The sequence below is a fragment of the Hemicordylus capensis genome, chromosome 13 (assembly GCF_027244095.1).
Source record: "Hemicordylus capensis ecotype Gifberg chromosome 13, rHemCap1.1.pri, whole genome shotgun sequence".
Taxonomy (NCBI): domain Eukaryota; kingdom Metazoa; phylum Chordata; class Lepidosauria; order Squamata; family Cordylidae; genus Hemicordylus; species Hemicordylus capensis.
In genome coordinates this window covers 4610260-4625512 of record NC_069669.1, presented here as the reverse complement: position 1 = coordinate 4625512, position 15253 = coordinate 4610260, and the positions used below count along the sequence as shown (strand labels likewise).

General features: G+C 47.3%; 1 protein-coding gene across 1 annotated transcript in view; it reads right to left on the bottom strand.

Annotated features, from left to right (window-relative positions):
- Positions 1-15253, bottom strand: part of LOC128336819 (multidrug resistance-associated protein 1-like) — a 55058-nt gene that overhangs the window by 16071 nt on the left and 23734 nt on the right. Inside the window, exons 7-19 of the mRNA XM_053277039.1 lie at positions 12396-12527; positions 10917-11144; positions 9170-9347; positions 8449-8610; positions 7904-7996; positions 6809-7012; positions 4790-4936; positions 4205-4292; positions 3374-3446; positions 2445-2571; positions 1777-1953; positions 1152-1319; positions 276-453 (exon numbers count right to left, since the gene is read on the bottom strand). Of these exons, the coding sequence (XP_053133014.1) occupies positions 276-453; positions 1152-1319; positions 1777-1953; positions 2445-2571; positions 3374-3446; positions 4205-4292; positions 4790-4936; positions 6809-7012; positions 7904-7996; positions 8449-8610; positions 9170-9347; positions 10917-11144; positions 12396-12527 (1955 nt within the window). The remainder of the gene's footprint in view (positions 1-275; positions 454-1151; positions 1320-1776; positions 1954-2444; positions 2572-3373; positions 3447-4204; positions 4293-4789; positions 4937-6808; positions 7013-7903; positions 7997-8448; positions 8611-9169; positions 9348-10916; positions 11145-12395; positions 12528-15253) is intronic.

The window sequence follows — 15253 nt, the reverse complement described above, 5'->3', positions numbered from 1 at the left end:
TACTTTCCCATGCCCTTGGTAAAGTCCCAACATCCCCAGACCCCCAGCACTAGAGAGGTCAAACTTGAAGCACATTGCAAGGCTTCTAGGTCCTGATGACACTTTGATGACAAGGGAGGACCTTTTCACTAAGCCCTATCCAGAAGAAACCACATCTCTGGCTTGAGAGGTGAAGCCTGTTTTCCATTACCCTTATTGCCAAAACTCATCAGCTCCAGGCAACCCATGCTGGGAAAGCTACCAAGGCCTCCACAGTCAGACTTTCATGAACTTACCTTTGTTATCCAGGTTCTGTTCCGCGCTGGCGTAGGTACGCAGGAACTCCGCAAAAGCTCCGTCTTGCTTCAGCAGCTCTTGGTACGACCCCATCTCCGAGATTTTGCCATCAGTCATCACTATAATGGTGTCCATCAAGGGCAGGTAACTGACACCATGGGTCACCAGAACCCGAGTCTGGGTGCAGAAAGAAAGAGTTACTGAATGCATCCATAAATAGTCTGAGGATCTAAAAAGCTGCCTAGTTGCGAGCACACTTGTCTATGCAGATCACGGCTTCTAAGCCCTACTTTGTAAGACTCAGTACATTCCAAGTGCAGAATTTGGCATTTATGAACAAATTTCCACCTTTCCTGTACATTGGGGTTCATCAAAAACTTGGGTCCCTAGATGGTGTTGGACTACAACTCCTATCATCCTCAGCCTCAATGGCCTTTCCACCAACATCCGGGGACTCAAGCTTGAGAAACCCTGCAATACATAGCAAGGTAAAGTAACTGCATTCTTGTATGCAACTGTAATATTCAGCAGATGTTCATTTTGTAACTCAAGGAAATAACCTGGCTCTTTCTAACACTGTTCTACCATTACCAAACCAGCAATTCCAATGCAGATACCAGCTCATCAAAAAGCAGGGTCAAGTCGAACAAAATCCCCAGATTCTGCTCCTGTTTCTCAGGGTGGGAGTTACAACCCCATTGTCTACAGGCAAACCTTTCCCCGCCTCTAAACATCAGGACTGTAGATACTCAAAGGAACAGCAAGGCCTGCAATGCAAAACAGGAGCATGGAAACCCTCCTGCCAGCTTCCTAGATTTTGGGGAAGAATGGCGTCCCCTTTCAAAAGAATTCTGCCACCCACCACCTGCACATACCTTGTTCTTCAGGATTCCCTGAGGTCCAATAACTTTGTCAAAAATGTGCTTCCCAACATGAGCGTCAACCGCAGACAAGGGGTCATCCAGCAAGTAGATGTCCGCATTGCAGTAGACCGCCCGGGCTAGACTGACTCTTTGCTTCTGGCCTCCAGACAAATTCACACCCTAAGAGAAAGAGAAAGTAAGGTCACACAAACCCCCTTGGACTTGCTTTGATAAAGCGAAATGGCTTGGTGTTCATTTCTGAAGGTCTGCTTTATCTATACAAAAGAGCAGCTGCTTCATAGAGAGGCAAAGAAATAAAGTTTCCATGCCCATGGAAACATGCTGACGGGCCTCAATCCAGAGATGCTCACATTAGAAGTGTTGCACACAAGTAGCCCCAAAAGCAGAAGCTGCAGGAGGCAAACACATAGCTATCTGTGCACAAGCACATATCTACGCGCTGCTGAGACCAGAGACAGGCAAACCTACTTGAGTTATGCTTGCTATTGTTCATGCGAGAGCGCAAGCAACTAGAGATGGAGCAGCAGAATCTGCTCTCCCCACTTCAGAAATAAGGCATCAGATGGGGACAAAACCTGGAGTTCCGCAGTCCACCAGTGGCAAGGCCCCTAAATACCTTCTCTCCAATTTCTGTCTTGTCTCCTGAAGGAAAAATCTCCAAGTCTGGCAGGAGGGCACAGGCCTCGACCACGCGATTATACTGGCTCTCCTTCACCTCCCTTCCAAACATAATGTTTTCCTTCAGAGTTGCATTCTGGATCCAAGCTTGCTGAGGGACATAGGCAACAGAGCCCTGCAGGGGGGAGAGAGAGAGAGACAGACAGACAGACACACACACACACACACACACACACACACACACACACACACACACACACACACACGTCATTCCAGTTTTTGGTTCACTTTGATTGCATCGCTTTTGTTCAAGGTGCATTGCAGCAAAAGGAGAGAGGATGCATCATCGACCCAAATGACCCAATGAAATAAACCTCCTTGTTGCTGTTGCCACAATTTCTTCTCTTCAGAGTCAACTTTGCCGTCACAAAGTCAGCTCACTCAGCCTAATCTTAGCAGGGTGACTCCAAACAAGCTGGAAAAGCCAGATCTCTCAGAGACAGAGATTGTTCAGCTGAAAAGATGGATTTCCTAGCCCGCATGGTAGTAATCAGAAAATGTCCTTTCTGGAGTTCATCTAGGGCAGGCAAGTTTCTCCCTCTTTGTATCTTTAGAAAACCCCAAGAGCAGGGGTGGGGAAAGACGACAGACATAGCCCCACTGTACCTTGAGGGAGACGTAGCCTTCTCTCTTCTCCATTTCTCCTAGAAGCGCAGACAACAGTGAAGATTTGCCACATCCCACCTGGCCAACAACCGCAACCAAGCGGCACTCTGGGACAGCAAAACTGACGCTGGAACAGAAGAGCACATGTCAACCCTAACCCCTTCTAACTGAGCAAAGAGACATCTTTTTAAAGTGGTGGTTTTATTTATTTAGCAGGGGGAGAGCAACCGGCCCTATTCAGCACCAGCAGAGAATCCCTCCAGTGGCTGTTGCTGGGGTCAAGCTTGTGTTTTTTAGATTGTGAGCCCTTTGGGGACGGGGGCCATCTTATTTATGTATTATTTATTTTTCTATGTACACCTCTTTGAGAACTTTGGTTGAAGAGTGGTATATAAATATTCGTAGTAGTAGTAGTAGTCTGGCCAGCTGGACTGAGGCGCAATTTTGTATGACCAGCAGAAAGTTCATTGCAAAGTCATGTAGAACAGGAAGCAACAAATACATAGGCTACTTAAAATTCAGAAGAAAATCAGTACTATTACAGCGGCCACTCTCTGGCACTAGGATCAACTATATGTCTTTCATCATTCCCTCTCTAATCTCCACCAGTTTTCTAGAATAGTTATGCAGTTGGAAAGGGAGCAATTTAAGTCAGGGCATTTGTGTGGGAGAAAAGGGTTTAAAGACACCCTTACTCCACACCATGGACCAATCCAGATCAACCCCTCTTATCTATTAGGGCTGCTTTCTGAAGAAATCCCAGGCCAAAATTCCCACATCATGTACTGCTTGGCCCTAAGCCCACAAAATAATGATACCATATGGAAGAGTCAAAGTCCACACAGTAGCAACAGAGCATGATGCTTCCGTGCAACCAGCCACTAGAACTACTGAAGAAGGAAAAGCCAACAAGTCAACCTAGGACTTACTTATTTAAAGATGGAGGATCGCTTCTCGACCAACTGAAGGTGGCATTCTGAACAACAATGCTGTGCCCATCAGCTAGAAAGGGATGGAAGGAAATGTGTTCAAATGCATAAAGGGTCTGCAGACACACCTACAGAAACAGGGTCAGGCAAAAGTCAGCCCACTCACCCAACAATGCCTGACTTCAAACATTTAACACTACTGAAGGGGGGCGGGCTTTAGCCTACGAGACTGAAGATGGAACATGTCCTGTCTTTGCAAAAAAGGGTCCCCATCCTATGTTAGTCTTGAAAGGAAAATGCAAGGAGAAGAAACAAATCTCAACATCTGAGCAATGTTTACCTAGGAGCCTGCAGGGGCAATGAGCAGCAGAACAACAATAGACACGTGGGTGGGGCAATGCTGTGTGGACAAATTGTGTGTGCTGCCACCCCCCCCCCGCTCCCCCCACCTGCCGTCAAGCTTAAGTCTGCCTTTTGCTTCCAGGTATAAAGCGGTGGAGTTGCCTGAATGCATCATGACACACTTGGAGGCGTTTGAAGTCCTCAGGTCTTCAACTTGCTAGGAAAATGCAGTGACAGCACTAGGGAAGTTCGGAAGAGTCTTCCTTGATCAAAGCCTTTAGAGAAAGTTCTTTGAGTGACTTTAAATGACCACATAACGGTTCAGCTCTAAAGGTCATAATGGCTAGGGAGCCTAGATACAATTCATCCACCAATTAAGATGGGTAAGAAACAGATTCAAAATAGATCACGCTCCCCTCCAATATGGCTCCCTAAACAAACTAGGAGTGATGATTTCCTTTATCCCACCCCTGATAATGTTGAACTTACACTCTTTGATGGAACCTCTGACGATACTGTCCGGATCTAACTCTTCATGAGACAGGAATACCCGGAGACGCTTCAAGGACACGCTTGCCTAGATAAATGAAACCAAGAGAACTTTAAAATACAGCTTTTAGATGGTCAACAATTCTCTGTCATAAAATCTCGGCTGGCTTCCTCAGTTTATGGAATTCACTGGTGATAGCCAGGTAGTTTTATAAAGCGGATTTGACAACTTCATCAAGAAAGGGGTGGGGGTCTATTGGACATAAAGGCCTTGAGAAACCTCCATGTTCAGTAGCAGTCTCTCTCTCTTGTCAGCAGATGCTGGGGATAAATAGTGGACAGAGGCTGTCATCTTCAAGCTTTGCTTCAGTTTCCTGCATCAGAGCTTCATCTGATGACTGACTTTTTCATAAGTTGCCAATAAAGAATTAATTGCACGTCATTTTGCATATGCCACTTCCATTGGTTTTTGGTTTTTTTTGCAAAAGGGGAAGACAACTTTGGGAAACAAGAATTTCCAAGCGTGGGGAGCAGCTGGAGGTGGAGGGCAACCAGCTGGCCAGGCCTGCCTGCCAGGAGACTCACTTGCACGATGCTGCTGATGACCATGGGGAGAATGTTCAGGGGGAAACGGAGGATGTTGAACAACGCCAGGGACACAAATGCTTTTTGAGCATCCAGCACGTTCTTCTCAGAAACTGTTACATAAACAGCAAACGTCGATAAAGCAACCTAGAAATAAGGGAGAGATCACAGAGGTGGCCAAGACTATTCTTTGCTTGCACTTGGGGGGGAAATGCACACAACTTGGCCTTTTTTTTTGGATTACTGGAACAGTACGTAATGGGAAGGCAGGTCACAACACTGATCCTTAAGACTTGCTGTGCTAGTGAGCAGATAGTTAGAAGCCAGTCCTTTCAGAAAAATGTTGGGCCCCAGGGAAGAAATTATCCAGGCCCCCACTCCTTGAGCCTTCCGTGTGGCTGAGTCTTTCTGTGCAGGCATCTTCCCTGCCTCCCCTTCTTTCTCAAAGGAGAGCTGGTCTTGTGGCAGCTAGCATGAATAGCCCCCTTTGCTAAGCAGGGCCCATCTTGGTTTGCATCTGGATGGGTGGCCACATCTGAGCACTGTCTGCTGTAAGATATTCCCCTTAAGGGATGAGGCCATAGCTCAGGGGAAGATCACCTGCATGCTCATTCCCTGGGATCTCCAGGTATGGTTGGGAGAAACTCCGGCCTTAAGTCTTGGAGAGTTGGTGACAGTCAGTACTGAGCAGTCAATACGGAACAAAGGTCTGGCTCGGTAGAAGGCAGCTTCTTCAAGCAGGGAGGGACATGCCAGCCCCATCATGGCACAGACATTAGAGGCTCTTCTTTATTATTTATATGGGGCTGTCCTGCTGCCTGGCATTTTATGCAGGACAGACAGGCAAGTGCAGATATTTGAAACAGAACAATGTGGGTGCCCGGGAAAGGAAGCTGCCTTTGGTCTCCGTCTTTGCCAAGAAACCTGCAGCAACAAAGCTCTCAAGACAATGGATTCCTTTCCAAAAGATCTACTGCAGTGCTGGCTATTTTGCTGCTCTTAAGAACAGCAACCTTCAATTGGTTTCCTGGACATGAATGGGACTAAGTTCTTCATTGTCCTCAGGACTATGCAAATATTAGTCTGGGAGAGAGAACGTGCCAAGGGAAGTGCCACGTTACAGCGGGAAGTCTTAGCTGGAGCCGAGCTTAAATCGGAGCCACAGGGGCATAGCTGTGCAACCGGTTTTCACTGGCAAACAGAGACTATGAAAAACCAGCTTTGCTGGTACAGGGGAAGGCGACCTTGGCTCTCTTGGCTGGGAATGATGGGAGTTGTAGTTCAGCAACAGCCGGAGAGCCAAGGTCGCATGTCCCTATGCCACGGGGGTAAAGAGCGGGGTGGGGGGAGATAACTGCCCCCGATGTGGCACTTTTACACTGTATTCAGACTATCCAGCATTTCACAAACGGTTGGCTCCTCCCAACAAGCCTGTGAGCTAGATTGCGATTCCCTCATTTTACAGATTAGGATCGGATGTGCTCTCTGCAAGACCAGGCCACAAAGGCTGGGCAGAGCTGGGACAGAGCCAAGGCAATTATTTTGCCCATTTTTTTTTTAAAAGGCCTTGGAGTGAGCTTGCCCATACTTTTGAAAAGCCACTAAAAAACCTGAGCGCCATTTGCATTTTCTGCCCAAGGTTGTGCCGCTTTTTGTCCTTCATCAGACCTTGGCTGCAATGAAACATGAGCAGCAGCCAAAGGAAAATAATCTTTGAGTGGAAAGAACAGCTAAAAGCTTTAAAAAGAAGCGTGCATTTTTTATCCAATATGAAGTTGTGGTTTATCTTTCTCTGCCAGAGACAGTGTTTGCAAGAACATCTTCAGGAGTTTGATCTTCTCCCACAGAAGTATGTCCTAAAGCAAATTTCTCCTTTTTGTACATTTGGACCAAGGTATGGCATACCCAGTTGGGACCCCAAGATCCTCTTTATTGGAGGATTATAGGTGGTCCAAGGGTCTGACTCAGTAGAAGGCAGTTTCAGGCAGGGCTTCTGGCTGAAAGCCTCTCCGTACTCACCAAGAATGGGGCACACACCCACGTGAAGGTCCCAACTGCAGCGAGGTAAGCAGACTTTTTGAGCACCTTCAGCTCTTCCTGTCTTATCCCCAGGACCTTCTCTTTGAAGGCCAATTCCCAGGCGTAGAGTTTGAGCACTTTGATCCCATTGAGAATTTCATTCATCAGCTTAATCCGGTTGTCTTTACTCTTCATGTGAGCAACCTGAAGTGACCCAAGTGCGACAAAACACAAGTCAGGGCAAACTCTGCCTTCCGTCTGCAGCACTATCTGAATAAACTTGAGATTGGCATTTAGAGGGATTTGGGGTTTGTCTTTTCAGTAGCACTGGGCTTTAAAAACACCTAGAGCCTTTGGAGTCAGGCGGTACATAAATTGAATCAAATAAATAAATAAAAACAAGTGATTATTCTAGATCGGGGTACACAACTTCAGCCCTTCTGCAGATGTTGGACTACAACTCCCATCATCACCAACCAACAGTCAGGGGTGATGGGAGTTGTAATCCAAAAACAGCTGGAGGGCTGAAGTTGTGTAATCCTGTTCTAGATTAAAACATTAAACAAGCTTAAATTCCCATCTGGTAGAGGAATGGCCAGGAAGGTTTACCAAAAAAAAAAAAAAAGTATGTTGCTACATCATCTTATTTGATAATGACAGTTGCTTATTTATTTATTGTATTTCTATACCGCCTGATATAGAAATCTTCAGGCAGTGTGGGTTTATTTTACCTGAGTCAGGTCCAGAGAAGCTCCTAGCCCCCAACACTGCACATTCATATCTATGTTTTGTAGTTTGTGGCCTTCACAACAAAAAGAACACACTGGTTTTTGGAAAGTTTGGCTGATGGCCTGGAGGAGATCCTTGCCCAGCACAAGTGAGGGGCCATTTACAAGCCTGGCTTACCATCGCACTCTGTGCAAATGAGCTTGCATGTATCAGACCATGGCGCAGTGTGCAAGACACAGACCAACAGCCAAGCTGTTCATCGGCAACACTCTTGAGCTCTGCCCAAGAGACAGCAAGCTTCAGCAAGCTTGCCTTGCACACAGCACCAGCCATTCTGAACACATGCACAGAAATGAGCTCTCCTACCTGGTAGGTTTTCGTTTTCATTGCTATCACAGCATTCACTGGAACCAGAAGCAACATGACAGCCACACCCGCGAGCACTGAGGGACCTAGATTCTAAGGAGGACAAGTTTAAAATGTAACAGATAGGCAGCACAGAGGGGCAGCTAGCCAAGAAACACCCCCCCACACACACACGCCCACCGCCTGTGGCAGAGCTGAGACGGCAGCCCATCCCCACTTCGAAGCAACAGCTTAGGGGCAGAGCACCTGCTTCAAAGCCTAGCAGCTCCGGCTCAAGGAAAGGCTTGTCTGAGACTCTAGAGAGCTGGTCAGAGAAGGTCAGGCTGTGCTAGATGGACGAAGGGTCTGACTTGGTGGAAGGCAGCCTTAGATGCTCAAAGTCCAGCCCTTCGCTGAGGTTTACAGTAGAGGAGCCATCTACACTCATTTCCTTCGCCCCAGAACTTTGGAGCCCAAAGCCTTAATTAGGGCTGTCTCCACAGTCAGGACTTCACAAGGGAAAGCACACACAACTACTTTAAAATGTCAACATCCGCCACGTTTACCTGCCACAGCAAGTACAGTGCGAGAATAACCTGAAGAGGGGCAGACCAGACCATGTTGATGTAGGTAGCCAAGTCCATGAATCTCTGGGCGTCAACAGACATCAGGTTGACAATTTCTCCCACGGTAGAAGTCTTCCGGGCCGAGTTGGTGATGACCAAGGCCTTAGCACGGCAGCAAAAAGATACAGAGAAGATGCCAGTGGCACCTTAGAGCAGGGCTTCTCTCTCACGCTTGGGCCCCCAGATCTAGTTAGACTGCAACTCCCATCATCCCTATCCAAAATGGCTGAAGTATGGTGGGACTTGTAGTCCAGCAACCCCTGGGTACCCAAGGGCTGGGAATCCCTGCCCTAAAACCATTAAATAAATAAATAAATAAATAAATAAATACCAAGTATACCCAGCTCTGCTCCAAGGGACCTGGGTAGATCCTAGCTCTACTATAAAAGATAACAAGTACGTCAGGGATCCCCCAACAAGCCGCTTCTAGACTGAAGTCAACGGGAAGCAGCAGTCACCAGGGACACCGGTGGTGGTGGGGGAGACAACAGCCGCTGCTCCCCATTTGGTTACACAGCGATGCTACCCCAGTGGAAACTTCAATCTAGAGTTTTGAGAATGGAAAGCTCTTCACAAAAGCCACCCCCCCTCCACTAATGCTGCACTAATCCTGCGGCGCCAATTCTGCAGCAGAGTCACGGTGCACATGGCAGAGGGTTACCTTCCGATAGACTGCACCGATCACAGCGGTCTTCAGCCTCATTCCTGTCACGAAGCAAATATGGAAGTACTGGTGGAGGACCAGGGTCTGCAGGCCAGCCGAGAAAAAGAGAAGCCCCGTGTACAAGTAGCCTTGCCAGTTGGGGGCCTGCTTGTCATTCACAAAGTTTATGAGCAGCCTGGAAAGAAACAGGGGAGCTGGATGAGCAGAAAGCAGAAACAGGAAGCCTCAAAACAAAGGGTTAGGTTCGCACGCCATCAAGCCCTAGCTCTGCCAACAACATGGGGTCAACTTGGGCAAATCCCTCAGCTCAGCTTTCCCAAAGCTGACCCTGACAGACAAACAGCACTTGAGAACACGGCCAGCGGGAAAGGTCATATACATGATAAGCCAAGAGCCATTCCAAAGCACTTCAACTATTTCAACACCTGATCTTTGTTATTCAGTAACCCAGTCAAGGGGATTAAAGGTGGGGAAAGGCAGAATTTATTTTAAGTGGAGTCAATTCCAAGCATACATTGGAGACTTTAAAACAAAACACATTCCAAAGGCAGTTTGCAGGTAGCTTGCCACTGAGATGTCAACTCTCCTCCCCCAAAAGTTCCTGAATGATATTATTGAGTAACTAAAGAAGGGTGGGGACTTCACACCTAGACATTCAAATCTAGACTCAATGTGAGTTACGGACATTAGTGGGATTCTGTGAATTTATGCCAAGGCGGGACTCTCGGATTACTTCTAGCCCTTAACCGACCTCGGCGTGGGTTCACACAGTCATGCTAATGTTGGTAACCCACATGAAAACTCATCTCCGTAAGTCAACTGTTTAAAACAAAAAGCTCTTTCTGCCTTCAGCAAAGCCCTTGTGGGCCAATGAGCCCCTCTCTTCTCTATGGGAAGATTCTGGGGCGTGCTCTTTATCCTACTCGGTTTCCTTCAGGCAGAATCAACTCTCCTCACCCTCTCCTCACAGTGATAGCAGGGCAACCCAAGTTCTGCAAAGGGATCCCACGTTTGCAGTTTTCACCGTCATTTCAACACGATACAAGATTATGATTTACTGATTACCTAAGTATTCTGCGAGGTGCTGTAGCAAAATTTCAAAACAACGCAGTTCCCCACCTGTGATATACACTTGCATCAAATATGTGGTAGCCACAGAGACCATCATGCTTTGGATCCCTTTGGCCAACCTAGTTCTGCTGAATTCTCACCAGTCAACACCTACCCAAAAAGGCTACCAACAGGTGGATTTCTGAATCTGTCTCAGGGCTATATGTGCCTGTGAAGGGTGGCCACCACTTAGACCTGGGCTGCACGACTTTGGCCCTCCAGTTCTTGCTGTTGGACTACAACGCCCATCACCCCCTGAGATGGGGGATGATGGGAGTTCTGGCCCAACAACAACAACTGGAGGGCCGAAGTTGTGCACCCTGACTTAGACCATGACAAATTAGTCAACAAACTCTTTCATCTCAGGCGACACAGTGACTTTGGCACTACAGTGGTGCTGAGAGGAGCCAGACGGGTCCCCTGGGCAGGATTGCACTTCTGAGCCCAGTGAACAGTCTGGGGACATCCACACTGGCCCTGATCAGTGCCCGGATGGGAGACCAGGGGGAGCTCCCCCAAGCTTTTGAAGAGAAGAGAGCTTGCTATGTAGCCCGGCAGAGCTAGGAAAGAGATTAGCAACTATCAGATCTATCAGCTAGCGGTGGAGGAAGAGAGCACTACACTCACTACTCACTTTAAGATTTCGGGTCCTGTAAACATCATAAGATCATGAAAGGCCTTAAACAGGAAGCTCATGAGAAAGTAGGGCCCAAAGGTCTTGTATAACACCTTAAAGAGGGACGGCTCCTTGTCTCTTTGGGAAGATTTGATAATCAGAGCTTCGGCCTCTTCCGTCACATCCCCATTGGAGCCACTTGATTTGGGGGGCTTCTTGGGCGAGTACATGATTGGCACGGGGAGCCTGGGAAGAGAGAAGCAGTTAGAGACACTCAGCCCCACGCTCCATTTTCACTCTGCAGGCATCGATGCCCCTTCTCATTTATTTTTTAAAAAATGCATACACTCATGTTGTGTGGAAGTGATACCAACTGTGCAGTACTCCGGGGGGGGGGGGTCTTGCCATCCAATGCTGCAGCCCAGCTAGGTGGAGGGAAAAGGCAGGAAAACAACAAAGAGGAGCTGAATGGAAAACAAAAGTAAAAGCAGCCGAGCTGTAGCTCTGAGGAGCTGCCGGGAGCCTTGCAGGACAAAAAGAACCGGGGAGGGGCTTCCTCCTCCCAAACTTAAACTCTAACTAATTTGCATAGACCTGCCTTGGAGTCATGTCATTCTGACCTCCCACAATGAATACCTCAGTCTTGCTTGGTTCTCCCTCATCCAGCCTGTTACCGATTCCAGGCAGACATTTAGGGAGGTTAAGTTATTTCCTTATGGATTATGTAAACAGCAGATGTAACTGTTTCTGCCAATTGCATAGCTGCCTACTTTTTCACCTGGTGTACACAGCTTCCCATTGTAAATCTAAACAGTACAAGTACAGGTATGTGTGGGCAGCTCCAATTATGGCTGCAGTTCTGAACTCCAAAGCTGGAATGAAGAGGAGCTGCAGAAGGCTGAAGAAAGAACTGTCTATATTTTATAAGCTTTGCTTGGCAAGCAACAAACACAAGTAAACTGAGCTCTCTTTAATAAGGTTGCCAACATCTCATTGCCTGAATAAGGGACACGGGGCGGCAGGGGAAGTATGCAGGTGTAATTGGGAGTCTGAGTAGCAGTGCTGTATGTAGTTATCACTTGCATGATTTTCATTTATCCCGATACCTACAGAATGGTAATTTAGCCAATCATTGACGGCTGTTAATGTTTTTGTTAAAGGCTCAATACGGAAACCCTAGAACTTTACCAGAACCACCGATTACTCTGATAGGGAAGGGAAAGGGAAGAGCTAAGAATTTCTACAGCAGCAGGTTTTTTTTAAAGACACAGAAGGAGAATTTGAATTAACAGTAGTGTGGTAGTAGTAGTAAGTGAATCAGCAGCATGCACTGAATGCTAATCTCATCTGCCATACTGAAAAAGATAATTCTTTTAAAATGATATTTTCCTTTGAATACTGCTCATAGTCATCGCATTTATTTCATTATTTGTAAAAATAACAGGTTTGATCTGAGCCATAGGTCTTCCCACCATTGTCAGCGAAATGCAAACTTACTTCTTTGCTCTTGCGTACTCTTTTGCCCAGTTTCTAGCCAAGCCTGGCACCACTTCTTCCGACATATCCTCTTTGTTTAAGGACCACAAATCTTTGGCTTCCAATGGCTGCCGATAGCCCTGAACCATCAACCTGTATGAGCAAGGGAGGGTCTTCCATTAGCAGAGTCATATGGCAATTTAGCCCCTCAGATATACTTAAGCCTGTTCTGAAGACTGCACCTGGAATTGCTTAGACACTAGCAAAATGTGAAACAGTGTGCACACATTCAAAGAAAAAAGCTGTAGTGAAAACTACAAAGACTCCACTCTAGCCATTTGGACAGAGATTAGTATCCTTAAGAGGTAGCCTGCCAGGCAACTTCACTGTGTATACTCTGCCATTGTTCAAAGCTGGGGTTCTCAAACTTGGGTCCCCAGATGTGGTTGAACTTTGGCTCCCATCACCCTCGGCCACAATGCCAAAGCTCCAACAACATCGGAGAACCCAGATGTTTTTTTACTTCCTGAGCAAAGCTTTCAATCAATGTTGACTGCTGCTGTTTTACACAGTTGTTTTGCGTGTCCAATGGTTTTCTATGCATGCCGCATAGTTTTTTGAATTCCTTTTTAATCCAGTAATGATCACCGTTATCTTGCAAAGTGTCTCAGGCAATGCCTACTGGAAAGGCAGGTCATAAAACACTAAGTAAATAAAAGGAACATTTACACAGCTCAGAAGTGCAGCTGATAAGCTTATCATCTGGCCACAAAGACCACATGGCTGATAACGAAAACAGAATTAGACACACCCCAAAGATAATGATTTTTTAAAAACCCACACACATATAAAAGAAAAATCAGTAATTCTACCAGCACGGTTAGCGTCGCCTGGACATCCTCCTGGAACCTCTGGAGGGACGACGATCTGATCAACAAATCGTCCAGAAACAGATAAAGATGGATGCCCCTGGTCCTCAAGCGCCACCATGATCTTGGTGAACACTCACGGTGCAGTTGACAGACCAAAAGGAAGCGCCCGATATTGGAAATGGGACCCGAGGTATGCGAACCTCAGGAAGCATCTGTCCAGAACCAGAATCGGAACATGGAGGTACGCCTCCTTGAGGTCCACTGAGGCCAAGTACTTGCCTCCCTAAATGGACATCAGAATAGAGCAGAGGTCTCCATACAAAAATTTCTCCACCTGAGGAGTCGATTTACAAATTTGATGTCCAGGATAGTCCTTCGTTTGTCATTTTTTGGGGGGGGGGCGGGGGGGACAGAATGGAATAAATCCCCTGTCCCTGTTCCCCTGGAGGCACAGGCTCGATCAGAGACAGTTAAGAGCAGCAGCCGAGGAAGAGCAAACAGTGCTCTGTCTCCCTGTTTACCCTTTAACTGTCACTGAGACAACCAGGAAATAGCGGGGTAGGGAAAAGAGAGCCCAAATACGGCAAATCGGAGAACAACAGAGCAACGATGAATAGCACCTGCTCGGAGCAAGACAGGGCGAAGAACTGAGGTCCGAGGGGTTGGTCCCTCCCTCCTGCTGAGCCACAAAGTTCTGTGACTGGCCCCGTCTCGGAGCAGTAGGTCGTGACAACCCATCATGCCTTCAGATACAAACCTCTTCTGAGGGAGAATGGCCCATTTAGATATTTGGATTGGAACTCTTAGGCAAATGTTTTAAAGAAAAAAGAAGCATCTAATTGCCAAAGATAACAGGACCTGGAAGGAACCTTTAACTTTAAAAAGCTCTTCACAGATAAAACACTACTTCACCCTCTATGACCAGACCACTGTCCAAGACCGCCCGCCCCACCCCTTGCAGTGGGGGGTGGAGGAGACCACTGTATTGCACTTGGCTGTGCAGCAGCTTTACTCCACAGAAGCTGATGTGAAAGCCAAGAGACTGATGATTCCTGAGTTTCAAGGTCTATTTGAGGGAGGGGGGAGTATTAATTGTTCTAGACGAGGTTATCAACAGTTCAGAATAAGCCTCAATAGCTTCAGCATGCACAGTGGCAGCAGGCTGGGCACTGGCCAATAAACCGGGAGGGGCCACAGCTCAGTGGCAAAGCCCCTGCTTTGTCTGCAGGGTCCCGCGTTCAACCCCTGGCAGCAGGGACCCCTGCCGACAACCCTGGAGAGCTGTTGCCAGTCAAAGTAGATCAGGGGTTCCGAACCTTGGACCCCCCAGGTGTTGTTGGACTACAACCCCCATCATCCACCGCACAATGGCCTTTGTCCCCTGAGGCTGGGGATAATGGGAGCTGTACTCCAACACCACCGGGGAACCCCTGGTGCAGGCAGTGCTGAGGCAGATGGACTTCAAGTGCTCCCATGTATGTAAAAAGAGCCAGCGTGGTGTAGTGGTTAGAGTGCTGGACTAGGACCGGGGAGACCCGAGTTCAAATCCCCATTCAGCCATGAAACTAGCTGGGTGACTGGGCCAGTCACTTCTATCTCAGCCTAACCTACCTCACAGGGTTGTTGTGAACGAGAAACTCAAGTATGTAGTACACCGCTCTGGGCTCCTTGGAGGAAGAGCGGGATATAAATGTAAATAATAATAATAATAATAATAATAATAATAATAATAATAATAATGATGCTGATGATGATGATGTAGTATATTTACAATAAGGCTGCACAATTCTGGCCCTCCAGCTGTTTTGGGACTACAGCTCCCATAATCCCCAGGCACAATGGCCAGGGATGATGGGAGTGGCTGTCTAACATCTGCAGGAGGGCTGAAGAAGTGCAGCTCTGCCGTCATTCACTCCAAGACGCAACTCCTAGAGACTCTGGGGAAGACTGACAACGCTAGCCACCCACCCTCACAAAATTTTGACTAGGCAGCTGCCAAAGGCCAAA